The sequence below is a fragment of the Bos javanicus genome, chromosome 21 (assembly GCF_032452875.1).
Source record: "Bos javanicus breed banteng chromosome 21, ARS-OSU_banteng_1.0, whole genome shotgun sequence".
Lineage (NCBI taxonomy): Eukaryota > Metazoa > Chordata > Mammalia > Artiodactyla > Bovidae > Bos > Bos javanicus.
In genome coordinates, this window is record NC_083888.1 from 59,571,892 (window position 1) to 59,596,388 (window position 24,497).

The following is a 24,497-nucleotide window of genomic DNA, read 5'->3' on the forward strand; positions in this document are numbered from 1 at the left end:
AGCCTCTTGAGATAAGGGGCCGCCTTCATTCCCTTTTTGCCAGACTCAGACACAATATCACAAGGGTGAAGAATTCAGGCTGGGGAGTTGCAATCATGAGTTTGGATGGCACACTGACTTGGCCACCCACTCCAGTATTCTGGCCTAGGAAATCCCATGGACAGAGAAGCCTGGAGGGCTACAGTCCCTGGGATCCCAAGAGTCAGACACGACTTGGTGACTAAACCACCACCACCATCACTGACGGGGAGAACCTGGGTAATTCCAAGCCTCAGTTTCCTCATCGGTAAATGACCAATAGGCACATCCCAGCTCATGGGGCTGTCATGAGGCTTAAATGCCTAAAAAGCACTTAACACAGTGCAGGACCCTCACTGAACTCACAAGAAAAGATAGATCTTCTCAACCATTATTATTTAACCAGCTGTTCTGGGTTGAATTGTGACCTTCAAAAGAGAAATGGTGGGGAAAAAAAAGATATGGTCAAGTCTCAACTCCACTACCTTAGAATGCAACCTTCTTTGGAGAGAGGGGCTTTACAGAGGCAGTCAAGTTAAAATGAGGTCATTGATTGGTGCCCTTACAGAAAGGGAAGACTCAGACCCAGATGCATGCACAGAGGAAAGAGGTGGTGGAGATATTTAGGGGGAGGATAGTCACATGATGACAGGCGGAGATCACAGTGGTGGACCTACAAGGCAATGAATGTCAGCAACTGGCAGGGAACATCAGAAGTTAGAAGAGGCAAGGGAGGAGTTTCCCCTAGAACCACTGGAGACAGCAAGATCCTCTTGATGCGTCAACTTTGGACTTCCAGCTTTCAGAACTTTAAGAGAATGAAGTTCTGTTGTTTTCTTTTTTTTATAAAAGCACCACTTTTTGGTGCTTTGTTACAGCAGCCCTAGAGAACTAACACACCAGCCACGCCCAGGTTTTGGCTGGAGGTTTGCTTATCCACAGGGCTTCCCTGGTGGCTCAGACAGAAAAGAATATGCCTGCAAGGCAGGAGACCTGGGTTCCATCCCTGAATCAGGAAGATCCCCTAGAGAAGGGAATGACTACCCACTCCAGTACTCTTGCCTGGAGAATTTCATGGACAGAGGAGCTGGGAGGACTGCAATCCATGGGGTCACAAAGAGTCAGACACAATGGAGCAATTAACACTTTCACTTTCAATCCACAAGCCGCTCTGAGGCTAGATGCAGAAGCGGAGTTGAGAAAAGAGAGGGGTGGGACTTCCCCAGCAGTCCATTGGTTGAGACTCTGCACTCCCAGTGCCAGGGGTATGGGTTCAATTCCTGGCTGGGGAACTAGGATCCCACATGCCGCATGGTGTGGCCAAAAAAGAGAGGGCTGGCAGCTCGAGCCCTGACCTGTGAAATCCTTTCTGCCCAGGCAGGCCAGTGGGCGTGATGCAAGACACACTGCTGCTGCTGCTAAGTCGCTTCAGTCGTGTCCGACTCTGTGCGACCCCAGAGACGGCAGCCCACCAGGCTCCTCCATCCCTGGGATTCTCCAGGCAAGAACACTGGAGTGGGTTGCCATTTCCTTCTCCAATGCATGAAAGTGAAAAGTGAAAGGAAAGTCGCTCGGTTGTGTCTGACTCTTCGCGACCCCATGGACTGCAGCCCACCAGGCTCCTCCATCCATGAGATTTTCCAGGCAAGAGTACTGGAGTGGGGTGCCATTGCCTTCTCCGCAAGACACACTCCCAACCAGCAAACAGACTCCAAAGGTGAGTAAGTCAAAGCCCTGGCCCCACGTGTTCCAACCCACTGCTCAGTGAAAGTCCTGCCCTGGAGTCCTGGGTCCCACTCTAGAACGACAGGACCTCTCTCCTGCCTCAAGAAGGTCCCAGTTTGCTTTCTGCCCCGGTTGGAAGCACAGGAGGCAATATTCTGACACAGCAGGGAAAGTTAGACAGGCCTGGGTCAAAGCCAGCCCTGTCACTTAACGGCTGTGTTAACCTCAAGCAAGTGGCTCCTCAACAGTCAAATGATAAGAATCGTTCTGCTTGTTTCGCAAAGCTGTTTCCAGAACCCAAAGTGAAAACAGGGCTGAGAATGTTAGCCAAGAGTCTATAACCCACCATTCTGGCCCCAGCTCTGCTTCTCTTGAGCAGCCAGACCTTGAACACACTCTCTCACTTCTCCTTGGCCCAGATCCCTCATCAGTAAAATGAGGAGAATGGTAGCAATGGAAATAAAAATCAGTGTACATACATATTCAATGTACATTCATTATGACAGTGAAAATTGCAAACAACCTCAACAATCGAATTGTGGCTACTTTAAAAAATAAATAAAAGGGCATGCCCCCAAATGGAATATTCTGCATCCATTTAAAGTGATTTATTGAGCCATGCTATTGAACCATTTTACAGGATGCTGAGAAAAAGCTCAGATGTGTCAACTGAAAATACAAGGACATACAGCCATATATCATGAGCCCAATACACCCGTGAGGATGCACACAGGCAGTGCTGGCAGCCACCCCAGGACCATGAAGGCAGATGCAGTTTAGAGCTGGAAAGAGCCTGGGTTCTGGAACATACCATTGAGCTATCAAGCCAGCTCTGGAACCACCAGAAAGTCAGGTTTTCTGCCCCTTGTCACATGCATCCCAATGGGTACACAGTAAAGATAACGGCCTGACATCCTCAGACTTCCAGCAGAGGACTGTCTGCAGCAGGGTCAGGAAGAGAACCGGCGTAGGCAGAGTCCTGGGGCCACACCAGGCACCAGGCTTCGCCTTTTCTCTAAGAATTGAGGGTGACTTTTGTCCCTGATAATTACAAGTGTGAACTCGGGACTTGCCAGACTGCTACAGTGAGCTCCACCCAGATACCCGGAGGACCGAGAGATATTTCTTTCCCTGCGGGGATGGCTGAAACGCCACATTTGGCTGGTGGTCTCCCCCAGGGGCACCCACCATCCCTCCCGACAGAACCAGGCTTACCTCGATCTGCGGCAGGAAGGTGTGGATGGAGGGCGGATCTGGCAGGCTGGCGGTGACATCCAGGAGTCTCTGGGCCAGCTCCCTCCACAGCTGCAGGTCCTGGGGGTGCCGCTGGAAACGCTGCCACAGCTCCGTGGCCGCGGCGTTGCGCAGCCTGCTGCTCTTGGCCTTCATTCTGTGAGCACAGGAGAAGGGGCACCAAGAGAGAAGAGTGAGTCAGTTCAGGGGCCAAAGCTCCCCCAGACTCCCAGAGCACCTCGAGTGTGCTGCTCCCAGGGCAGGCTCTTCCCTATTCCATAGGCTGCCATGGTGTCCAGGGGACCCTGAGGCCTAGGCTTTCCAGATACAAGTGCTCTGGAGGTAAGCCAGTCCTCCAACAGACATGCAGCCCAGCTTCCAGACTAGGGAAAGAAACAAGCCTCGAAGAGGAATTGTGGAGACCTCAGACTCAGACTGCCTGCCCCCAACAACTCACAAAAGCAAACAAAATCCCTTCTTGATAAGATGCCATTACACTGCTGCTGCTGCTGCTGCTAAGTCGCTCAGTCGTGTTTGACTCTGTGCGACCCCAGAGACGGCAGCCCACCAGGCTCCTCCGTCCCTGGGACTCTCCAGGCAAGAACACTGGAGTGGGTTGCCATTTCCTTCTCCAATGCATGAAAGTGAAAAGCAAAAGGGAACACTAGGCCCAAATAATTCCTACAGATAATTTTTCAAATATAATGCCCATGGTGTAGCACAGGGAACTATATTCAATAACTTATAATAGTCTACGACGAAAAGAATCTGAAAAAGAATAGATATATATGTATAACTGAATCACTCTGTTGTACACCTGAAACTAACAAAATACTATAAACCAACTATACGTGCCATGCCTTGCTAAGCCGCTCAGTCGTGTCTGACTCTTTGCAACCCTATGGACTGTACTGCGCCAGGCTCTTCTATCCATGGAGTCTCCAGGCAAGAAAACTGAAGTGGGTTGCGGAACCCTCCTCCAGGGGATCTTTCTGACCCAGGGATCAAACCTGCATCTCCTGCATTGCAGGAGGATTCTTTACCACTAGCACCACCTGGAAAGCCCGTATGTATATCCATATGTATATGTATATTATGTATATCCATGGGTATACGTATATTATGTATATCCATGGGTATACGTATATTATGTATATCCATGGGTATATGTATATTATGTATATCCATATGTATATATATATTATGTATATCCATGGGTATATGTATATTATGTATATCCATGGGTATATGTATATTATGTATATCCATGGGTATATGTATATTATGTATATCCATGGGTATATGTATATTATGTATATCCATATGTATATATATATTATGTATATCCATAGGTATATGTATATTATGTATATCCATGGGTATATGTATATTATGTATATCCATGGGTATATGTATATTATGTATATCCATATGTATATTATGTATATCCATGGGTATATGTATATTATGTATATCCATGGGTATATGTATATTATGTATATCCATGGGTATATGTATATTATGTATATCCATATGTATATATATATTATGTATATCCATGGGTATATGTATATTATGTATATCCATGGGTATATGTATATTATGTATATCCATATGTATATTATGTATATCCATGTATATTATGTATATCCATATGTATATATATATTATGTATATCCATGGGTATATGTATATTATGTATATCCATGGGTATATGTATATTATGTATATCCATGGGTATATGTATATTATGTATATCCATATGTATATATATATTATGTATATCCATGGGTATATGTATATTATGTATATCCATGGGTATATGTATATTATGTATATCCATGGGTATATGTATATTATGTATATCCATGGGTATATGTATATTATGTATATCCATGGGTATATGTATATTATGTATATCCATATGTATATATATATTATGTATATCCATGGGTATATGTATATTATGTATATCCATAGGTATATGTATATTATGTATATCCATGGGTATATGTATATTATGTATATCCATAGGTATATATATATTATGTATATACATATGTATATATAGAATATCTAGCACCCAGTCATAGATAACCAGCACCTGCCACCTCAGCAAGAGCAGCAAAGGAGACCTCAGCCACCAGGTCCCACTGCCCACTAGCACCCTGGGGGGAACCAGGTCCCAGCTCTGGATGTATAGAAGGGTGGCCTGTTAACACTGTAGGGTGAGAGACACCCAGCAAGGGGGGAGCTCCCTGAGTTCCTTCTCGAGGAACCTCCTGTATCAGACAAGGGAATGAGAGATGCTACAGAGATGGGGGTGCTTTCCAGGGGACTCAGTGGTAAAAAAAAAAAAAAAAACACAAAAAACCTCACCTGCCAACACAGGAGATGCGAGTTTGATCCCTGGGTGGGGGATGATCCCCTGCAGAAGGAAGTGGCAACCTACCTCAGTATTCCTATCTGAGAAATCCCATGGACAGAGGAGCCTGGTGGGCTATAGTCCATGAGGTCACAAAGAATCGGACACAACTGAGTGACTAAAACAACAGCAACAGAGATGGGAACCGTTGGGCTGTGTTCCAAATCCCTCTGAGCCTCACATAGTAAAAAACAGGCACTGATTCCAAATTTATACTGTGCCCAGTTCCACACAGGGTGGATATGTGATCTGCTGGTCTTTGCTGAGCTAAGAGCCTTGAGCCCCGACTGTGCCCAAGCCCATGGGCTGACGGGAGGTAGAAACTGGCCTGAAGTCAGGCCCAGGTGCTTCCATCAGTACCGCCAGCAGGTGGCGGCATGATGCTGGCCTAGAGGAACGCCCTCCCCTTGGACCATTACATAGGACACCCGTCTCTGGTGCAAAGTTGCATAAGGAGACTGAATGGAAATGAGTGAAAAGGCCACTTAGCACAGGAAAAAGCGAAGTTCAGGTCTCTTTCTGGAAGCAGAATGCAAAATATTACGGAAAGGGGTTAGTGCCTGAGCTCAGGGAGACCCTATAACAGCCAGTCATTGAGAGGAGCAAGAATTATTGGTTATCAGGTAGCGAGAGGGCACAAGTCCGCTGCAGCTGGTGCCAGATGGGCAGAGGCCCCTGAGCGTGGGGTCCAGGCCCGCCCTCGGCCCGCCCGGTACCTCTGGTACTCCTGGACGGCAGCGACCACGCTGTCCGAGAGTGGCTTCGGGTCCTGGAGGGAGACGATGAGCTCCTTCAGCTGGGCCTGCAGCCGGTCTACCCGCGGCTCCTCCGTGGCCAGTGCCTCCCGGGTTGCCTGCAGCAACAGATGACACCGAGGGGCAGGGGCGTGAGGTTCTGAGACAGCAGGGGGCTGAACGTGGGCCGTGGGGGTGGGCCAGCCTGGGGGAACACGGTCGTCCAGGGCAGTGACGGGGGCCCCGAGAGCTCAGCCCCTGCGCCCTCTGTTCCCACTCTGTGACCCCCAAATAACGTTGACTTCTGATGAGCTGGTTTTTCTCTTTCTCATCACCTACCTCATCACGTGGCCATGGACTGGCACCGAATCACACAGATAACTAACACCTAGGGAGCCGGGACAATGTGCTCAGTGCCCTGGAGTCCCCTTCACTCAAGTCTTGCCGTGATCCTGGAGGGTGGTCCTCTGTGTCTCCACTTTATACGCAAGGAAACTCTGGCTAAGAGTTTTCTCACAGTTGCAGAGCTGGGAAACGGTGGACCTGATGTCGGAGCTGCTCCCCCGACACTTCCCACCTGCACTGAGGGAGACAGTGATCTAAAGATGCTTTGTGGGACTTCCCTGGCGGTCCAGTAGCTAAGATTCCACACTCCCAAAGCAGGGGGGCGTGGCTTCAATCCTGGTCAGGGAGCTAGATCCCATATGCTGAAATTAAGATAGAAAAAGGTTCTGCATGCTGCAATGAAGACTCAAGATCCTGCCTGCCACAACTACAAATAATTTTAAAAAAAAAAAGGTGATTTGCGGATGCAGTTACTGTTGTCAGCAAGTCAACAGGATATTTCCACCCGACAACCCCGAACCATGCCTCTCAACCGTTTGAGTGCATGCAGGCTAAGCTGCTTCAGTCATGTACAACTCTTTGCGACCCTATAGACTGCAGCCCGCCAGGCTCCCCTGTCCATGAGATTCTCCAGGCAAGAATACTGGAGTGGTTGTCATTTTCTCCTTCAGGGGATCTTCCTGACCCAGGGATTGAACCCAAATCTCTATGTCTCTCCAGCACTGGCAGACAGGTTCTTTACCACTTAGCGCTGCCCGGGAAGCCCTGATCACATTTAGATGCTGCCTTTTCCTGCTGTCCCAGGAAGTGATGAGTTCCACCTTGACCTTGACTCTTGCAGGGTCCACACTCAGCAGGAGGCAGGGTGGGGAAGTGGAAAGCGAATGGGCTCTGGCAGGACACCGGCTGGCCTGAGAACCCACTTCCCGGCTGCCATTGTAACAGGGAGCCACACCATTTGTTGGGTGCTGAGTACAGAGCAGGAGTGCTTCTTACAACATAAGCGCTGCTTAAGTAGAAAAGTCCTCTACTAAGTCCTGAAATTCTCTTTCACTGATTTCCAGTTAGTCATATCTTGGTCATAACTGACACCTGAATCGGGAGGGACAGACAACGCCTGTGGGAATGTGTTCAGCCTCCTGCTTTGGGAAAGGCCTCCTGAATCATAGCTGGGCACAGGTCTCCCCTGGTGGTTCAGCTGGTAAAGAATCCACCTGCAATGTGGGAGAGCTGGGTTCGATCCCTGGGTTGGGAAGATCCTTTGGAGAAGGGAACAGCTACCCACTCCAATATTCTGGCCTGGAGAATTCCATGGACAGAGGAGCCTGGCAGGCTATAATCCATGAGGTCACAATCAGACACGAATGAGCGACTTTCATAGGCTGGTGACTGTCAGGACAGGGGAGTGTTGCTGAGGCTTTCCAGAACTTACTCTCCCCCCAACCTGCTGAGTTTGCACCCTTTGACCTTGTCCCTCACCTAGAGCTCCTAGTAAAAGCCACACACTCCCTGAGTGCTGATTCTCTGCTGTTCTGAGCACTTTTTGTCTTCACGCATTCATGAGGAATGTGGGAGGCAGGTCCTATCATCACCTCCACGTCACGTTTAACTGAGATTAAAGCAATTTTCCCAAAGTCAGAGCCTTGGCAAGGAGAGGAGCTGAGATTTGAACCCAGGCAGTCTGATCCACAAGTCCTCGCCCTTCACCGCTGCACCACACGACCCCTGCCCTGTGCCAAGGAGGACAATCCCACAGAGGATGCAATTCCCACCATGGCACCAAGTTGACCCTGGAGGTGAATCTGGTCTCCTGCAAGGCTGACTGGCGCTACGGTGTGTGTGTGTACCTTGTTTCTATCTACACACAAATATTTCTGCGCGTGAGCAACATTAGAAGGGAGAGAAAAAAACAGAACAGTGTGGAGTGGAGGTAAGGCCCGAGGGCTTTTCTTTTAGGTATTTCTCCTAACGGAACTGACGAGCTAGCCTGCTGATGTAATAAGGAAAGAAAGGAGTGGTGGCAATCCTTACTTGAAAAATTTCTGTCCTCAAGCCAAACCTCTCACGAGTGTGCACGAGGGTGGGTGTGCACAGGGGGAGGGTGCTCTGATTGGATGCCGTGTTTGTGTTGGAACCCACTCCACCCTCCCCAGGACAGGCATCGTCTGCTCGGCCTCTTCAGAGCTCCTGCTGTGTCCGCACCTCATCTTCCCTACACTGAGAGCCTTCCCTTGATGTCACAGTCCCTGCTCTGTGCTCAGAAAGTGTCCCCCCCATATCCCACTATTAGGGATGGAAATGGCAAACTTGGAGTCAATACACCTCTTATTTACCCACCAATTTACTATGTCATCTTGGGGGTGTTGAGAGGGAAAAAAAAAATATCTCTAGGTCTCAGTTTCCTCATCTGGAAAATGGGTACAAGCACTCAACTTGCCTACTATACTCGGAACTTAGATGACCCAAAATCAAGAAAACCAGAGCAAGCGTGCTTGAGACGTAGCATGATCTTTCCACTACATGGAGGAGCTCCAAGTGGGGATGCCTTGAGGCACACACAGCACCTGGATCGCCCCGTGGCGTCGCCAAACTCTGCTTACCGAGTAGAGTCTCCAGCGGGCCACCAGCTCATCCTCGGTCGCGGCCTTGGCCGTGGTCCCCAGGCCCTCCTCCGCCAGCCTCTGAAGGTCCTTCCTGAACTCTGTCAGCTCGGCCTCCAGCTGCCCCCTCTGCTGCTCGCAGGCTCCCTTGGACTTGACCAGGTCCCGCAACCTTCCCTGCTCCTCCTCCCAGAGCCCACGCAGCTTCTCCAGGACGTCCCGCATCTCCTCCAGGTCTCTGGTGATCTTCTCTGCACCCAGAGGAGAGGTGTTCTGGGTGACCCCCACGGCCTGCTCCTCCAGCCTCTTCAGGGACTCCTCACCCTTAGGAAAATCATTGGCAATGCCCTAGAGCGGGGAGAGGATGGGGAAAAAACATGAGGGGAAAAGGAAACATTTGCCGCATTTCCCAAGCCCCTGGGAACATCATGCCAAGTGCTAATTCCTACTGCTGGGCTGGGGCCTGGGCACCTTTCCAAGGGGTGGACTGCCTGCCTTTATAACATGAAGGATGTAATTCCCTTCCCATGTCATTTACAAGCTATTTGATTAAGTCAAAGGGAAAGTCTCTGTTGGGTACTTCTCTGTTTTCAACACTCTCTGACATTTGTTAATCTTCCTTTCTATTTTATTTTAAATTTTTACGTATTAATTTTGACTGCACCATGCAGGATACAGGATCTTCGTTCACTGAACAGGGATGGAACCCATGCCTCCTGCATTGGGAGTGTGGAATCTTTAACCAACGGACCTGCTGTGAAGTCCCTAATCTTCATTTTTAACAAAGACAGAGGCAGCCTCAGGCTTGGAGCCTTCAGCTGGCAAAAGTACAGACCTAAATAGAACCTAACGACCCCATCTGGCGTCATTACATATATTTGTATAGTTATCTACTAATTATGAATGAGAACTGGTATTTCATTCATAACAATGATATAACCTCTCATTCAAAATAAATGTTCATCAACTTTTAACTTTAAAAATATAAACACTTTTATAAAACTTCCTAAATAAACACTTTTAAGTCTGGTTTACTTGAAAATACCTTCAAAATCTTTTTTTCACCTTTTATTGAAGTGTAATTTACATGGAGTAAAATACAGGCAGTCTCTGAGTTAAAATGGTTCGACTTAACGATTTTTTGACTTTACGATGGCATGAGAGTAATATGCATTCAGCAGAAATCTCACTTTGAATTTTGATCCTTTCCCACACTAGTGATAAGTAGCATGATGCTCTTTCATGATGCTGGGCAGTGGCAATGAGTGTAAACCAATCTTTTTCACTTTCACTATAGCATTCAATAAATTACTTGAGATATTCAACACGATCATAAAACAGGCTTCATGTTAGAAGGTTTTGGGTGAATGGCAATGTTCTAAGCACACTTAAGGTAGGCTGGGCTAAGCTATGGTGCTTCGTAGGCAAGGTATACTAAATGCATTTTCAGCTTACAATATTTTCAACTAATGATGGGCTCGTTCGAACACAGCCACGCTGTAAGCTGAGGAAATCTATGCAGCTCCTGAGTGTTACTGTTCAAAAAGTTTTGAGAAATACACATGCCCTTGAAGTTCACATTGTTATCAAAATACAGAGCACGTCTAACATGCCAGAAGATTCTAGAACTTCATCTATTTGAAATCATAGAGTAAGTTAATTTTTGAAACTGGCTTCTTTCACTCAGTATAATGTTTTTAGATTCTTCTATGTTGGCCTGTATAACAGCACTTTCTTCCTTTTTACTGACAAATACGCCTTTGTACGTGCTTCCCGGGTGGCAGAGTGGTAAAGAACCTGCCTGCCATTGCAGGAGACATGTGAGACGTGGGTTTGATGACTAGGTTGGGAAGATCCCCTGAAGTAGGAAATGGCAACCCACTCCAGTATTCTTGCATGGAGAAAACCAAATAAACGGTACAGATGCTGTAGAACTGTGGCAAAAATTATAAAGTGGTCCTGGCATTATAGAAGAGAATCTCCCCACTCACTTTACAGTGGGCGTCAGAGCACATTTGAGGTCATGGAAGTCAGGGAGGCCAGAGTGGACCCAGCTTCTCCCCACTGCAATTTCCATGCCTACGCCAGGGTTTCTTATGCTCACATACTGACATGTGAGGTCAGATAACACTTTGCTGCCGGGGGCTGTCCGGTGCATTGTAGGGTGTTTAGCAACATCTCTGGCCTCCATCCACCAGATGCCAGGGGCACTCCTGCCCCCAGCTGTGACAGCCAAAGACATCTCCATGGCCAGATGTCCCCATGTGAGACCATGCTGTCGTGGTCTTGGTGTCTAAACGTCCTGCTGGCTCAGAGATTTCCATAAAGCAGCTGAAGCCCCAGACACATTCTATACCAGATCCCATGCTTATCCTCATTCCGGGCCTGTATGTGGGGATGGTTGTATCTCCTGGGCTCCCCTCCCTCCCGGCCCCATCCTAGTAAATAAACCCTAACAGAGACCCACCAGCCCTGAGCATCCCTCCCTCCTCCAGCAGAGACTCACGCGGGGTTACCTGCAGCGCCAAGAGACGGTCCTGGGTGCTCAGCCGGCACTTCCGCCCCATGCAGCCATCCACCCGCTCCACCACCGCCTTCAGCCACAACTGGAACTCGTCCACGCTTGCCTGGAAACACTCATGCTCACGGGTCACCTGCTCCAGAAAGTCCACTCTGTCCTGTGGGAGGGGAGAAGAGGGTCACGAGGGTCCCCAGCCCAGGCTGTCCTTGGCCTCCCAGGCCTGACTCTGTGTGTGTGTGTGTGTGTGTGTGTGTGTGTGTGTGTGTGTAGGGAGCATGTGATGCAACCGACCCTCAACCCCTTCACTGGACACAAAGATCCCAGACACTCTTCTCTGCCTTATTAGCTAACAGCCAAGACACTCTTGGCTTTGCAGACCACAGCATGTCAACGTTGGGTCTGTCAACCACACAGCTGGGTCTTTTCCCTGCCACGTCCTCGGAATGCAGCCGTGGCAACAACTACATACAAAGCCCCTGATGCTAGGAATGATTGAGAGCAAGAGGAGAAGGGGGTGACAAGAGATGAGACCCCTGATGCTAGGAATGATTGACAGCAAGAGGAGAGGGGGGTGACAGGAGATGAGATGGTTGGATGGCATCACCGACACAAGGGACATGAATCTGAGCAAATTCTGGGAGACAGTGAAGGACAGGGAAGCCTGGCGGGCTACAGTCCATGGGGTCACAGAGTCGGACACGACTGAGCAACTGAACAGCAACAACTACATATCACTACCACCCGAGCACTTCCCAAGGCACCGGCGCTGCCCTAAGACCTCTGTGTACATGATCACTACTGCAAGCTTCAGACTCCAAAATCACTGCGCAGGCCCAGACGGTGGCAGACTCTTTCTTCTGGGAGATGGTAGATACCCCGGGGTTTGCCTGCCACATGATTTCTGTTGCAACTTCTCAACCATTTATGTGCTAGTTACTTTGTAGGACACAAGAAACCACAGGCAAGTCCATAAGGAAGGGTTGTATTCCAGTCAAATGAATCATGAACACTGAAGTTTGAACTTTCTACCATTTTCACAATTTATGAAATATTCTGTTTTACTTTATAAAAACTCTTTTTGGTTCACAGATCATAAAAATATCAGGCATTAGGCTGGCTTGAGCCCACGTGCCATAGTTTGCTGACCTCAGCTCTCAGCCATGGGGCCAGGCCGAGTTCAGGAAGGTCCTGACCTTCTAGGATGCTAAGTCAACAATTCTCAACTGGGAAGGGTAGATAGACACGTGGATTTGAATAACCTCCCTGGCTATCTGTATGTGCCTTCACCTCCCGTGGAGAAGCTCCTCACCAAATCTAGAAATACTGATTCATTTAAACCATTTTTAAAAATATGTTTTATTAAGATAGTCTCTAGCTATTTAAGCATGGCTGTGTGTATGCTCAGTCATACATGATTCTTTGCAGCCCCATGGACTGTAGCCCATCAGGCTCCTCTGCCCATGGAATTTTTCCAGGCAAGAATGTTGGAGTGGGTAGCCAATTCCTACTCCAGGGGATCATCCTGACTCAGGGATGGAACCCATCTTGCATCTCCTGTGTTGGTAGGCGAGTTCCTTACCACTAGCACCACCTGGGAAGGCCCATTTAAACCTTTGCAACTACCATAGCAAGTGAGAAATAATCTCCCCATTTCAGGGATGGAGAAATCAAGGTACAAGATCAAGTCTTTCAGTAAAGAGCTGAAAATTCTCTTATGGGAGTAAGGCTCAGAACTTCAACATTAGCGCTTGGTGGATGGGAAACGTGGGGCTGCTCGAATTCCGAAAGTGGACCAAGGCACAGTGACTGGCTCTTTCAGGTCTCCCTCGCTGGCTCCTCCTCCCGGGGTTATTTGCATCCACCAGCATCCTTCCCAGCTTCCTCCCTCCACGGGAAGATTCATTTATAAAACAAAGTGGGTCAAGAATACTAAGCAGAGAATAAAGGCTGGGCCCCTGGTTGACGCTGACGGTGATAAATGTTGTACCGAAGCCAACTGTCCAAGAAAAGTGCCGGCTGGTGGCTTTGCGTGTGTGAAGGACGAGGTGCTGGCGCTCGGGGAAATCCAGAGTAAACAAAAGCCTCTGTGATGGTGAGCAGGCGCTCAGAGAGGAACGCGGCCGAGTAGGGCAGGCATCCAGCCGCGCTCCATGCCAGGCAGAACAAGATCACAGAACACAATTCAGCCGCGGCCCGGCAGGCCACGTCGGAGGAATGTGCCTGACAAATGAGAGAGCACTCCACCTCCTCTCATTAGACCCAACAATTAACCCATCTGTGTGGGCAGAGTCGTCAGGAATGTCAAAACCCAACCAATTAACAAGGGCAGCGTGGAATCATGCCTCTGCAAAGAGCTGCAGGAAGGGCCCTGATTCCTGGCCGAGATGCCAAACAGGGCCCCTGCCCCGGGAGGCAGGGAGGAGGCGGATGCTACTATTTGCCTGGCCCTCTGAAAACAGAATCACTGGATTGAAAACCACTGGCAAAGTAAACAAGAAGGCCCCGCCTCCTGGCAACCAGCCTGCTCTGTCCGTTCCTGACTTTCAGTTGCTTTCGGCTGACCGTGCCATTGCTCATCCCCGGGCTCAGCCCTTTGTCTTGGTCAAGAATCCACCCCATGCCACAGGGTGGTCTCAAAGGCCCCAGTCCAGAGTGGCCCCTACCATGCTTCTGTGGTCCTGTCCCTACCAACACCAGAGGCCTTGCTAATTAACATATCAGAAGTCAAAACTGGATTTTTAGAGGCAAAGATAATGGCCTGTTAACTAGCAGAAGAAATGATGGAAAGAACTCCTTGGTGAAAGCTGAGATGTTAATAGGACTTCCCTGGTGGTCCAGTGGTTAAGGATCTGTCTGCCAATGCAGGGGACACGGGTTTGATCACTGGTCTGGGAAGATTCCAGAAATGCAGTGGGGCAACTAAGCCCATGTGCCACAACTACTGAAGCCTGTGTGCCCTAGAGCCCATGCTTGGCAACGGGAGAAGCCCACACACCTAGAGAAAGCCCATGAGCAGCAATGAAGACCCAGGGCGGCCAGAAGTAAATAAATAAATAAAAGTAATACATACGGTATTTCCGATGGACTGAGATGCAGCTTCCCCAAATTCACCTGTTGAAGCCCTAACCCTCAAAGTGATGATATCTGGAGGTAGGGCCTTTGGGAAGTAATCGGGATCAGAGGAAGTCATGAGGGTGGGGTCCTCGCCATGGGATTAGTGCCTCTATAAGAATAGATATCAGAGGGCTTGCAGACACCTCCCTCTCCACTGTGTGAGGACACGGCGAGAAGGCAGATGTCCGCAAGTCAAGAAGAGACTCCTCAGTGGGAACCGAATCTGCTGACACCTTGAGTTTCAGCCTCCCAGTCTCCAGAACCGTGAGAAAGAGATTCCTGCCTTTAAAGCTGCCATGTCTATGCTGTTCTTTTCTGTCTGGCCCAAGCAGGCTAAGACACTATCCCAGGGACCCTGCCCACCCTGAGAATAGGCCTGTACCTCTAGGGATCCCTGCAAGGCTCTCGTCACTGGGGTAGGAGGATTTCAGTTGCCTCCTCAGGGTGGCTTTCTCATCTGCCTTTAACATAAGGTGAGGCCTTCATCAAATGTGCAGAGAGCAGGTGACTAGGAGGCATCCGGGTCACCAAGAACCTCAGGGCTACTGGACATGCAACGTCCCCCACCCTGCATAGGATGGAGCCAGAGTGTTCTCCTTTTGTCTGAAGGCCCGGTATGGGTATGCCTGGGAGGCTGATGTCAGGGGATGTGGGAAGGCTACTCCCTATTTTACTAATGAGGAACCTTATAAGGGTGTTGCAAAAGTTTGCCCCTCTCTGTAGCTTCTGTCTTCTGAAGGTCACAGCGCCATCTAGAATCCAGTGGATACTATGGTTGTTCTCTCCAGCAAAGTGCACATTCACACGACAGCTTGAATATAACCTCAGAGGCTCTGCAGGGGCTGGCCCTGGCCCCTCCCCACCCAGCACCTTTCAACCTTCTGCAGCCTGCTCTGGGACAGACAAGAAACAGCTCCACGTTTGCCACCCTCATCCCAGCCCCCTTCCAAGAGCTACCTGGGCTTCCATGAGTTACAACAGAGCTCCCAAACTTCTGACGTCCAGAAAGAGAAAATCAAGCATCTGTGAGCTTCAGCCAACAGCCCCAAAGTCCAAACCAAACTGCTTTCTTTCATGGGGTCCAATCATCCTGCAACACCCCCTCCCACCCCCCAGTTTCCACATTAAGGTCAGAATTCATCAGTTCATCTGGCAACTCCAAGGACTTCAGCCAAGGCGGCAGCTCCCCCTACACCACCCCAACCCCATCCTTACAAGGCAGAGCCCCCACACTCCTAGCCCAGGAGGCTGCCAGCTGGGCTCTGCCTTGGGAAAACCCTTGGGGAAAAAACCTGCTCCCTCATCCAGGAACTCGAAACCTCCCGTGTACCACTGCTTCCACTTTCTGAGCCTGACCCACAAGAGTTCCAGCTGCTCCCCTCCACTCTCCTCTGATGGGCACAAGTGCAGCGGCTCATCCAGGACCTGGGGTTCCACCAAAGGAGGAGCCCATGTAGGAAGTCGCCAGGACTTCTAGTTCTTTCTAAGAGCCAGTGGTATCCCACCCTTAAATTATTAAAAAAAAAATTTTTTTTTATTATAGTTGATTTACAACTTTGTGTTCATTTCTGCTCCACAGCAAAGTGATTCAGTTATACAGACATATACATTCGCTTTCATGCTCTTTTCCATTATGGTTTATCACAGGATATTGAATATAGTTCCCTGCGTTATACAGTAGGATCTTGCTGTTTATCTGTGGATTATTTTTTAAGTTAGAAAAAGGGGTCCCAGTCACACACACCTTCTCTATTTACTACATAAGAAGACAGAGAGGATCAGTCAGTTCAGTTCAGTTGCTCAGTCGTGTCCGACTCTTGGCGACCCCATGAATCGCAGCACGCCAGGCCTCCCTGTCCATCACCAACTCCCAGAGTTCACTCAGATTCACGTCCATTGAGTCAGCGATGCCATCCAGCCATCTCATCCTCAGTCGTCCCCTTCTCCTCCTGCTCCCAATCCCTCCCAGCATCAGAGTCTTTTCCAATGAGCCAACTCTTTGTATGAGGTGGCCAAAGTACTAGAGTTTCAGCTTTAGCGTCATTCCTTCCAAAGAAATCCCAGGGCTGATCTCCTTCAGAATGGACTGGTTGGATCTCCTTGCAGTCCAAGGGACTCTCAAGAATCTTTTCCAACACCACAGTTCAAAAGCATCAATTCTCCAGTGCTCAGCCTTCTTCACAGTCTAACTCTCACATCCATACATGACCACTGGAAAAACCATAGCCTTGACTAGATGGACTTTTGGTGGCAAAGTAATATCTCTGCTTTTCACTATGCTATCTAGGTTGGTCATAACTTTCCTTCCAAGGAGTAAGCGTCTTTTAATTTCATGGCTGCAATCACCATCTGCAGTGATTTTGGAGCCCCAAAAAATAAAGTCTAACACTGTTTCCACTGTTTCCCCATCTATTTCCCATGAAGTGATGGGATCAGATGCCATGATCTTAGCAAGTGAGGTCAAAGACACGAAGGGACTTAGAAAAGGAAGCGATCGTCAATAAGAGCTGTGCTTTCTTTGATTTTTTTTTTGGGGGGGGTATCCGATGGAGGGAGAGTCCCCTGGAGGGACGATGAGAACCTCTGAGGTGATCATTTTTCAGAATTGGTGCTCATGGGTGCCCCAAGTATGTCCCTTCCACACACACGTGTACACACACATGCACACACACACACACAAAGGCACTTTCCGCTTCCTGCATGAGTAGCTCTCTGTTGATTGACACAAGAACCTGTTTCCTGTAAAGTCACAGCAAGGAGGCCATGGGCAGGCATCTTCCTTGCCTGGGCCTGCGGGGCAGACCTGGAGAGAGGATTGCTGTTAAGCTGGCTCTAGGCACTTGGATGCGGTGAGGGGGGGCCAACTGGTAACATTTCCTAGAGACAAGCTCCACCCACCTGCCTGTCCTCCAAGCCTCCAAGCTGCAGGGGCAGGGTTCTCATTCATTGAGTGAATGGCTCCCAGCACCTGCTGTGTGGCAGACACCATTGTTGTGGCTATTTTTTTATCATAGCTACTGAGAGCAGATGGGGTCATCCTTTATGCTGGGAAAATGTTCTCCAGTCTTCAAAGAGCTCAGATGCACCCTCATTCAGGGTGAGCGGCCCTGGGGCCACACAGCTGGGAAGCAGCAGAGCCTGCCTGGAACCCAGGTCCCTCCCCAAGCATTCAGAGGCTAGCATCCTATTCCTGCTCGTAGATTCCCAGATCTGGGCTTATTATAGAACCATCTCCCATAACTCGAAGGACCCAGGAGACTTCCAGCTCCAGCAACACGGGAGACTAGAAGCCTGAATACCCTTCTACCACAGCCAGAAATGCTGGATAAAATGTAGCAGGCGTGTTTTAAATGCAGAACCACACACACACACACACCCCACCTGCCAAGGTAAGCGATTTCCCGTGGACCAGATGGAAAGGTGCTCCAGAAAACAGGTTACTAAACTCACAAGTGTGCTTGACATCTCCTTGGTTGCTCAGGTTGCGGGAAGAGGTAAGACTCTGGGTCCCGGAGGGTGGAGACCACTGCCCAAAGGCAGAACCCTCAGAAGCTCCCCCTCTGTCAAAGGGTGACTAGAGAAAAAACCTTCCCACCAGGACAATCCAGGAAAGAAGCACATGTCTTTCGGCCTGGGCTCTGTCTAAGAAAGCAAAGGAAGAAACATTCACCTTTCAGAGTATGCAGCCAGGAGCCTCTGCACCATTTTGGCTGGGGCTTCAAGTGCAGAGAACCCACTTGATTTAGGGACCCCCAAGACAATTTAGTGACATGAAAACAGAAATCCTGAAGGTAAGTTCCCACAGCACCCTGGCTGGAACAAACACAAGTTCTCTGAGTGCCAGGCCCAGCCACGGGGTTCTGCAGATAGGGTTCAAATAGGATGAGCTCAGGGCTCAGAATTACGAAGCCCCCACAGAAACAATCCACCATGTTAGGAGAACAGACAGACAGAAGCATCGGGCTTGAACTTCAGCTACCTGAGCAGCCTGATGACTGTAAAATATGCATGCTTAGAATGCCTACAGATAGCATCCTTATCTGCTGCTGCTGCTGCTAAGTCGCTTCAGTCGTGTCCGACTCTGTGCGACCCCAGAGACGGCAGCCCACTAGGCTCCTCTGTCCCTGGGATTCTCCAGGCAAGAACACTGGAGTGGGTTGCCATTTCCTTCTCCAATGCATGAAAGTGAAAAGTGAAAGTGAAGTCGCTCAGTCATGTCCAACTCTAGCCATCCCATGGACTGCAGCCTACCAGGCTCCTCTGTCCATGGGATTTTCCAGGCAAGAGTACTGGAGTGGGGTGCCATTGCCTTCTCCGATCCTTATCTGGGTAGAGTGCAAAGTTTAAAGGAAAAGGGACAATGGAACAAAGAACAGACATAATACAAAACCAAACAGAATTTCTTGAAACAAAATTGAACATAATAACTCAATGGACGGTTTAAACCAAGGCAAGAATGAGGTAAGACCAGTCCAAGTTCGATGCATGAAACAGGGCACTTAAAGCCGGTGCTCTGGGACAACCCTGAGGGATGCGATGGGGAGGCAGGTGGGTGGGGGGTTCCGAATGGGGGACACATGTACACCGATGGCTGATTCATCTCAATGTATGGCAAAAACCACTACAATATTGTAAAGTAATTAGCCTCCAATTAAAATGAATAAATTAATTTTTTTAAAAAAAGCATGAGATGAGAGATAGGGACAAAGAGTGAACAGAGGGATTGTGGGAAGAGAAAGAGAGCAAAGAAGAAGGACTAAAGAAAAGAGGAGAGAGGAAGGAAGAGGAGAGGAGAGTCAGGCGGAAGTGAAGCTCACGGTCCATCAGTCAGTCAACACCCACATACTAAGTACCCACATGTGTATTAAGCATGAGCAACACTGGCCATCGGGATGGTAGATAATGTGGCAGTGGGCGGATGGATGGTGGAGGGCTGGGTGGATGGGTAGGGGGAAGGTTGATGGGGGTGAAGAGACAGGTGACAAGCAGACAGCAGGTACGTGGGTGAAGGGCGGACAGTGGGTGGCGGAGAAATGGATGCGTACATGAGTGCGTGAAGAGCACAAGGGTGGGTTGATGAGCAGGTGAATGAACAGACCAGTGGCTGAGTGATTAAGTGGCTGTATAGAGGAATAGGAGATCTGGTTAGGTCAGTGGGGAGGTAGATGGACGAGTTTGTAAACTGATGGGTGAAAAAGAGGGTGGGTAGATGGAAGGTTGGGTAGGTAAGCGGATGCAGTGGTGAGTGGGTAGACAGTGAATGGGAGCTTTGGGAGTTTAGTGGGGAGATAGGTAGTGAGTGGATAAACATGGATAGGAGGGTAGGGAGATGGATGGATGGGAGGTGGTGGGTTGATAGTAGATGGTGGACAGGTGGAAGGATAGATGTTTAGAGAGCAAATGAGTGGCTGGATGGGTAGATGGGATAAACGGATGGATGGGTGAAGACAGCCCATCACTCTCACCCACCTGGGCTTTGGCCTTCACGGCGTCATACTCAGCCTTCATCCGCTGCTGGGCATCTTCGTCCACGCTGGGGTCCCCGATCCTGTTGAACAGGGAGGCCGCCTCCTCCAGCAGCCGGTCCAGGAGCACCGCCTGGTGGTCCGCGTTGCGCAGCAGCACCTGGGCGTGGCTCAGCTGCCACTGCTTCTCCTTCAGGCTGGACTGCAGCTCCACGGGGGGCGCGAGCGCCACCGTCATCTTCTGGAACCAGCGGTAGAACTCATCCCGGGCCAGCAGGTACTCGCTCCAGTGCAGCCACACCCACTCGATCCGGCTGCGGGCGGAAGCCACGGGCGCCGTGAGCATCCCCCACCTGGCTCAGGGCGGGGAGTCCGTACCACTGCCCCCTCCCCGGTACAGGAGGGTTGTGGGTGGGGGGCACAAGAACACCCTCTCAGGCCTCACCCTAGATCTACTAGACAAGACCCTCCTGTCTGGGAAGCAAGCCCCATGGGGCTGACCACTGGGGTAGCTCAGATTCCAGACCCGCTCTGAGAACCCCCAGCCTGCTGATGCCCTTGGCCACCAGAACCCCAAATCCGAGCCCGAAACTCCCATTAGTGATGCGGTGTCCTCCAGTCACTCTCTCTGGTGTTTGGACTCCGCACATAGCCACCCCGTCTCCTACTACATGGGTGCCCACTAGCTGTCCCAAGAAGGCTGCCATGGGGAGTGTGTGTATATCATCATTTGCAGAGGAAATAGAATCTGTGGGCTCGTCACTGCTCAGTGACAGAGGGCTGGGGGCCTGTGTGTGGCTCCCAGGCACGTCACGAACTCTGCCTCACCCGGCCTCTGCACCCGCCTCAGTTTCCCATCTGTAACATGGAGATGGGCTATTGGTGCAGCCAACATCCAGCCACTTTGGAATTCCAGTGAAAGAGCTTGAAAAGCAGAAAGCACGGAAGTCCTGCCAGTCCACTCGTTCTGATTTTATTAAGATGGAGAGGATGCTGGTAGCTTCTGCCCATCAAAGACCTCCTGTATGCCGAGGGCTGCGCCTGGCTCTTGACATTTGTATCTCCCGCCATCCTCCTAATAACTTTCTTTAAGAAACACTTAATGATATCCATTGTCCAGATGAGACGCATGAGGCTCAGAGAGGTCAAGGAGCTTTCCCGAAGCCACACAGCAAGTAACCAGCAGAGCAAAAAGCAACCTCAGGTCAGAGCCCACCCCCACCAGGCTGCCTGGTACAAAGAGAAAATCTGGACTAAAGTGCTAACAAGCCAACAGGGCTTCTTCCCCCCAGGGCCATTCGGCCCCTTCTGCTGGAGGGTGCCCACAAGGCAAGGCTCCTAAGAACTCATTGTGGGCAAAACACGATGGGCTCCCACTGTCTATTATTATCATTAAGCTCGATTATAATTAGAAAGAGCAGGCAGGCTGGCTGACATCCCAAGAGAGCATCCTGTTCCCATCCATCCCTGGACCTGAGAGCTGTCGCTCGGGCAGGGAGCCCCAGGCCAGCACAGGGGTGGGCATGGCGGGCCGGCAGCAGGCCTGCAGATGAAGGCCTGGCAGGGCCCCGACCGCCCTACCTGTGACAGTGGACCATGTGGGTGACCGTCTCCTCCCACTGGGCCTTGATGTCTCTCAGCCGAGCCAGGATCTCGGTCTTCTGGTCCTCGTGGCAGCATGCCAGAAGGGCTTCGGCTGCCTGCAGCACCACATCCACCTTCACACGGCCCTCTGGCTCCAGCTGGCATATTTTCTGTTGTGGACACGAAGCCAGTAGTTAGACAACACGACAACAGCCAGAGCCTTGGGAAGATGGTGGCATGATGCAGAAAGAGGCAGGACATGGAGACCAAAGGAGCTGGGGTTCGAATCACAGCCCCTGCCCCTTCTCCCGTGACCTTGGGCAGCTTGCTGAGGGGTCTGAGGTGAGAGCGAGCTGTGATGGAGATTAATTAGCACAGAACCGGCCAGAGCTGTCCGATGATAGGAGTTCTTTTCCTTCCAAGGCTGGACTATTTTCAGCTGTGTAAATCCAGACAAGTGTCACTGTCTCCCTGAACTTGGTTTTCTTGTCTGTAAAGTGGGAGTATAGTCGTACTCAGCTCTCAGAATTTTTTTTTTCAGACTTCACTGAGAAAATGCACCCAAAGTGCATGTCCCAGGATGCGGGGCCGTGAGAATCTGCCTCTCAGGTCTACTGCCCAGAGCAGGCTTGGCCAGGGCCCCCTGTTGAGACTCCAGAATTATCTCTGACTTTAGAGCTGGCACCAAGGCCTCAATCCCTCAGCTGCTGCCACCAGTGACCACAAACAGGAACGTGACGGCAGGCCTGTCCCTAGGGAACCCTGGGCTCCTCGGATGGGTTCAGGATGCCCCATGGCCTTACCAAACTCCCTTAGACTCGCAGGGCAGCCTAAGAAGCTCCTGTCTGCCTGGACTCGGGGTCAGACCTGCACTGGACTGACCTGGTCCCTCCCAGCCTCCCAGGTTCCTGCCTCATTTTCTCTCACAGATGATTCCCTCTTAAACTTCTTGTACATTTAATGTCATCTTGGCCTTGGCTTTTTTAGAGGACTAAGGCTGACACACAACATCTAGCAAATAGTACAACTCTGATCAGCATCAGCTACTGTCATTACTCATTGTTATTATTCCAGCTCTTTGGCAAATAAAGCCTGGCCTCTGTAGTCAAAATACAACTGGACTCCAATTCTACGGCTACCTGTGTGACCTTTGGTACGTAAATTCTCCAGGGCTGTGAAATGGGGGGAGACAATGGTTACGCTACCCAAGGTTATGGTAACCTGTGTGATAGGAGAGCCATTAGTACATGGCCTGGCCCTCACTGGATACTCCATCACTCCCCAGCTGTTCACTGTTATTACTACCTTTTACCTGCCTTTTGATTGTATTTACTGACAGCACAGCCTTTGCCTAAAGCTCCAGCTATTCCCCAGCCTGTCTCTCTGAGGCTGGCAATCGGATTTCTCAGACTGATGTCCCAGTGGGCTGGCCCATCTGAGCCCTCCCTGTGGGTGGGGTTGGGGAGGGCCTCCTGCCCTGTGCCATGCTGCCCCACTGATAGCCGTGAGGCCCCAGGCAGGTCACTCAATCACTCTGAGATGGTGATAACAACACCCTGCTTTGTCCACTTCATAGGGTTATAAAATTACTTTTTAAAAACACTGTTAATTAGATCATTGATATGTGAGTATACTTTATGAACCGTTGAGCAATTATGAGAAGACTCTTGAGAGTCCCTTGGACAGCAAAGAGATCAAACCAATCAATCCTAAAGGAAATCAACCCTGAGTGTTCACTGGAAGGACTGATGCTGAAGCTGAAGCTCCAGTCCTTTGGCCACCTGATGCGAAGATCCGACTCATTAGAAAAGAGCCTGATGCTCGGAAAGATTGAAGATGGGAGGAGAAGGAGACCACAGAGGATGAGATGTTTGGATGGCATCACCGACTCGATGGACATGTGTTTGATCAAGCTTCAGGAGATGGTGGAGGACAGGGAAGCCTGGCGTACTGCAGTCCACGGGATCACAAGGAGTCAGACACGACTGAGTGACTGAACTGAATTATGCAGACCCTCCTCCACCATGTGCAAATGGGCAATGATCCCAATCCTTTTTGTTACTTCATATGAGACTTCCCTGATAAACTCAGTTGGTAATGAGTCCACCTGCGATGCAGGAGACCCCGGTTCGATCCCCAGGTTGGGAAGATTTTCTGGAGAAGGGAAAGGCTACCCACTCCAGTATTCTGGCCTAGAGAATTCCATGGACTGTATAGTCCATGGGGTTGCCAAGAGTCGGACATGACTGAGCGACTTTCACATGAGAATGGTTAATGATGATGATGATAACAATCATTAGAGTACAGAGGGCTTCCCCGCCTACAGGTATTAACAAAGAGTGAGATTAAGCAAGCTCCTTCCAAGGGCTGTGTCTGTGTGCTCTGAGTGGGGTGGGGTTGGGATCTGCAGGGCGAAGAACGGGGAGATTCCTCAAGAGAAGGAAAGAGCTTATGTTTGGGGTTTAGGAGCCGGGCGGAGCAGCAGGATTTGCAGGTCCAGAAGGTAATGGGGGCAGCAAACACCCAACAGGGACCCCCAAGTCCCGCTCAGCAGTGAACAGCAAAGGGGAAGACAGAGACACCATAGTGACTGGTGGCTCCAGGGCCACCATGGAATGTTCTGGACTAAGTAAGATCATCACCCAACCCCTGCCCAGAACATTCCACACCACTCGGGAGCAGGGCTCCCACAGGGTGGCGGAGGATGAATATCTTTCAACCAGGGAGACCTAT

General features: G+C 50.0%; 1 protein-coding gene across 2 annotated transcripts in view; it reads right to left on the minus strand.

Annotated features, from left to right (window-relative positions):
• The window catches only part of SYNE3 (spectrin repeat containing nuclear envelope family member 3), a 113,127-nt gene that overhangs the window by 38,248 nt on the left and 50,382 nt on the right, over positions 1-24,497 (minus strand). For both annotated transcript variants that reach the window (XM_061395242.1, XM_061395243.1), the window contains exons 3-8: positions 21,762-21,934; positions 20,185-20,494; positions 11,597-11,758; positions 9,081-9,428; positions 6,118-6,254; positions 2,959-3,133 (exon numbers count right to left, since the gene is read on the minus strand). In XM_061395242.1, the coding sequence (XP_061251226.1) occupies positions 2,959-3,133; positions 6,118-6,254; positions 9,081-9,428; positions 11,597-11,758; positions 20,185-20,494; positions 21,762-21,934 (1,305 nt within the window). The remainder of the gene's footprint in view (positions 1-2,958; positions 3,134-6,117; positions 6,255-9,080; positions 9,429-11,596; positions 11,759-20,184; positions 20,495-21,761; positions 21,935-24,497) is intronic.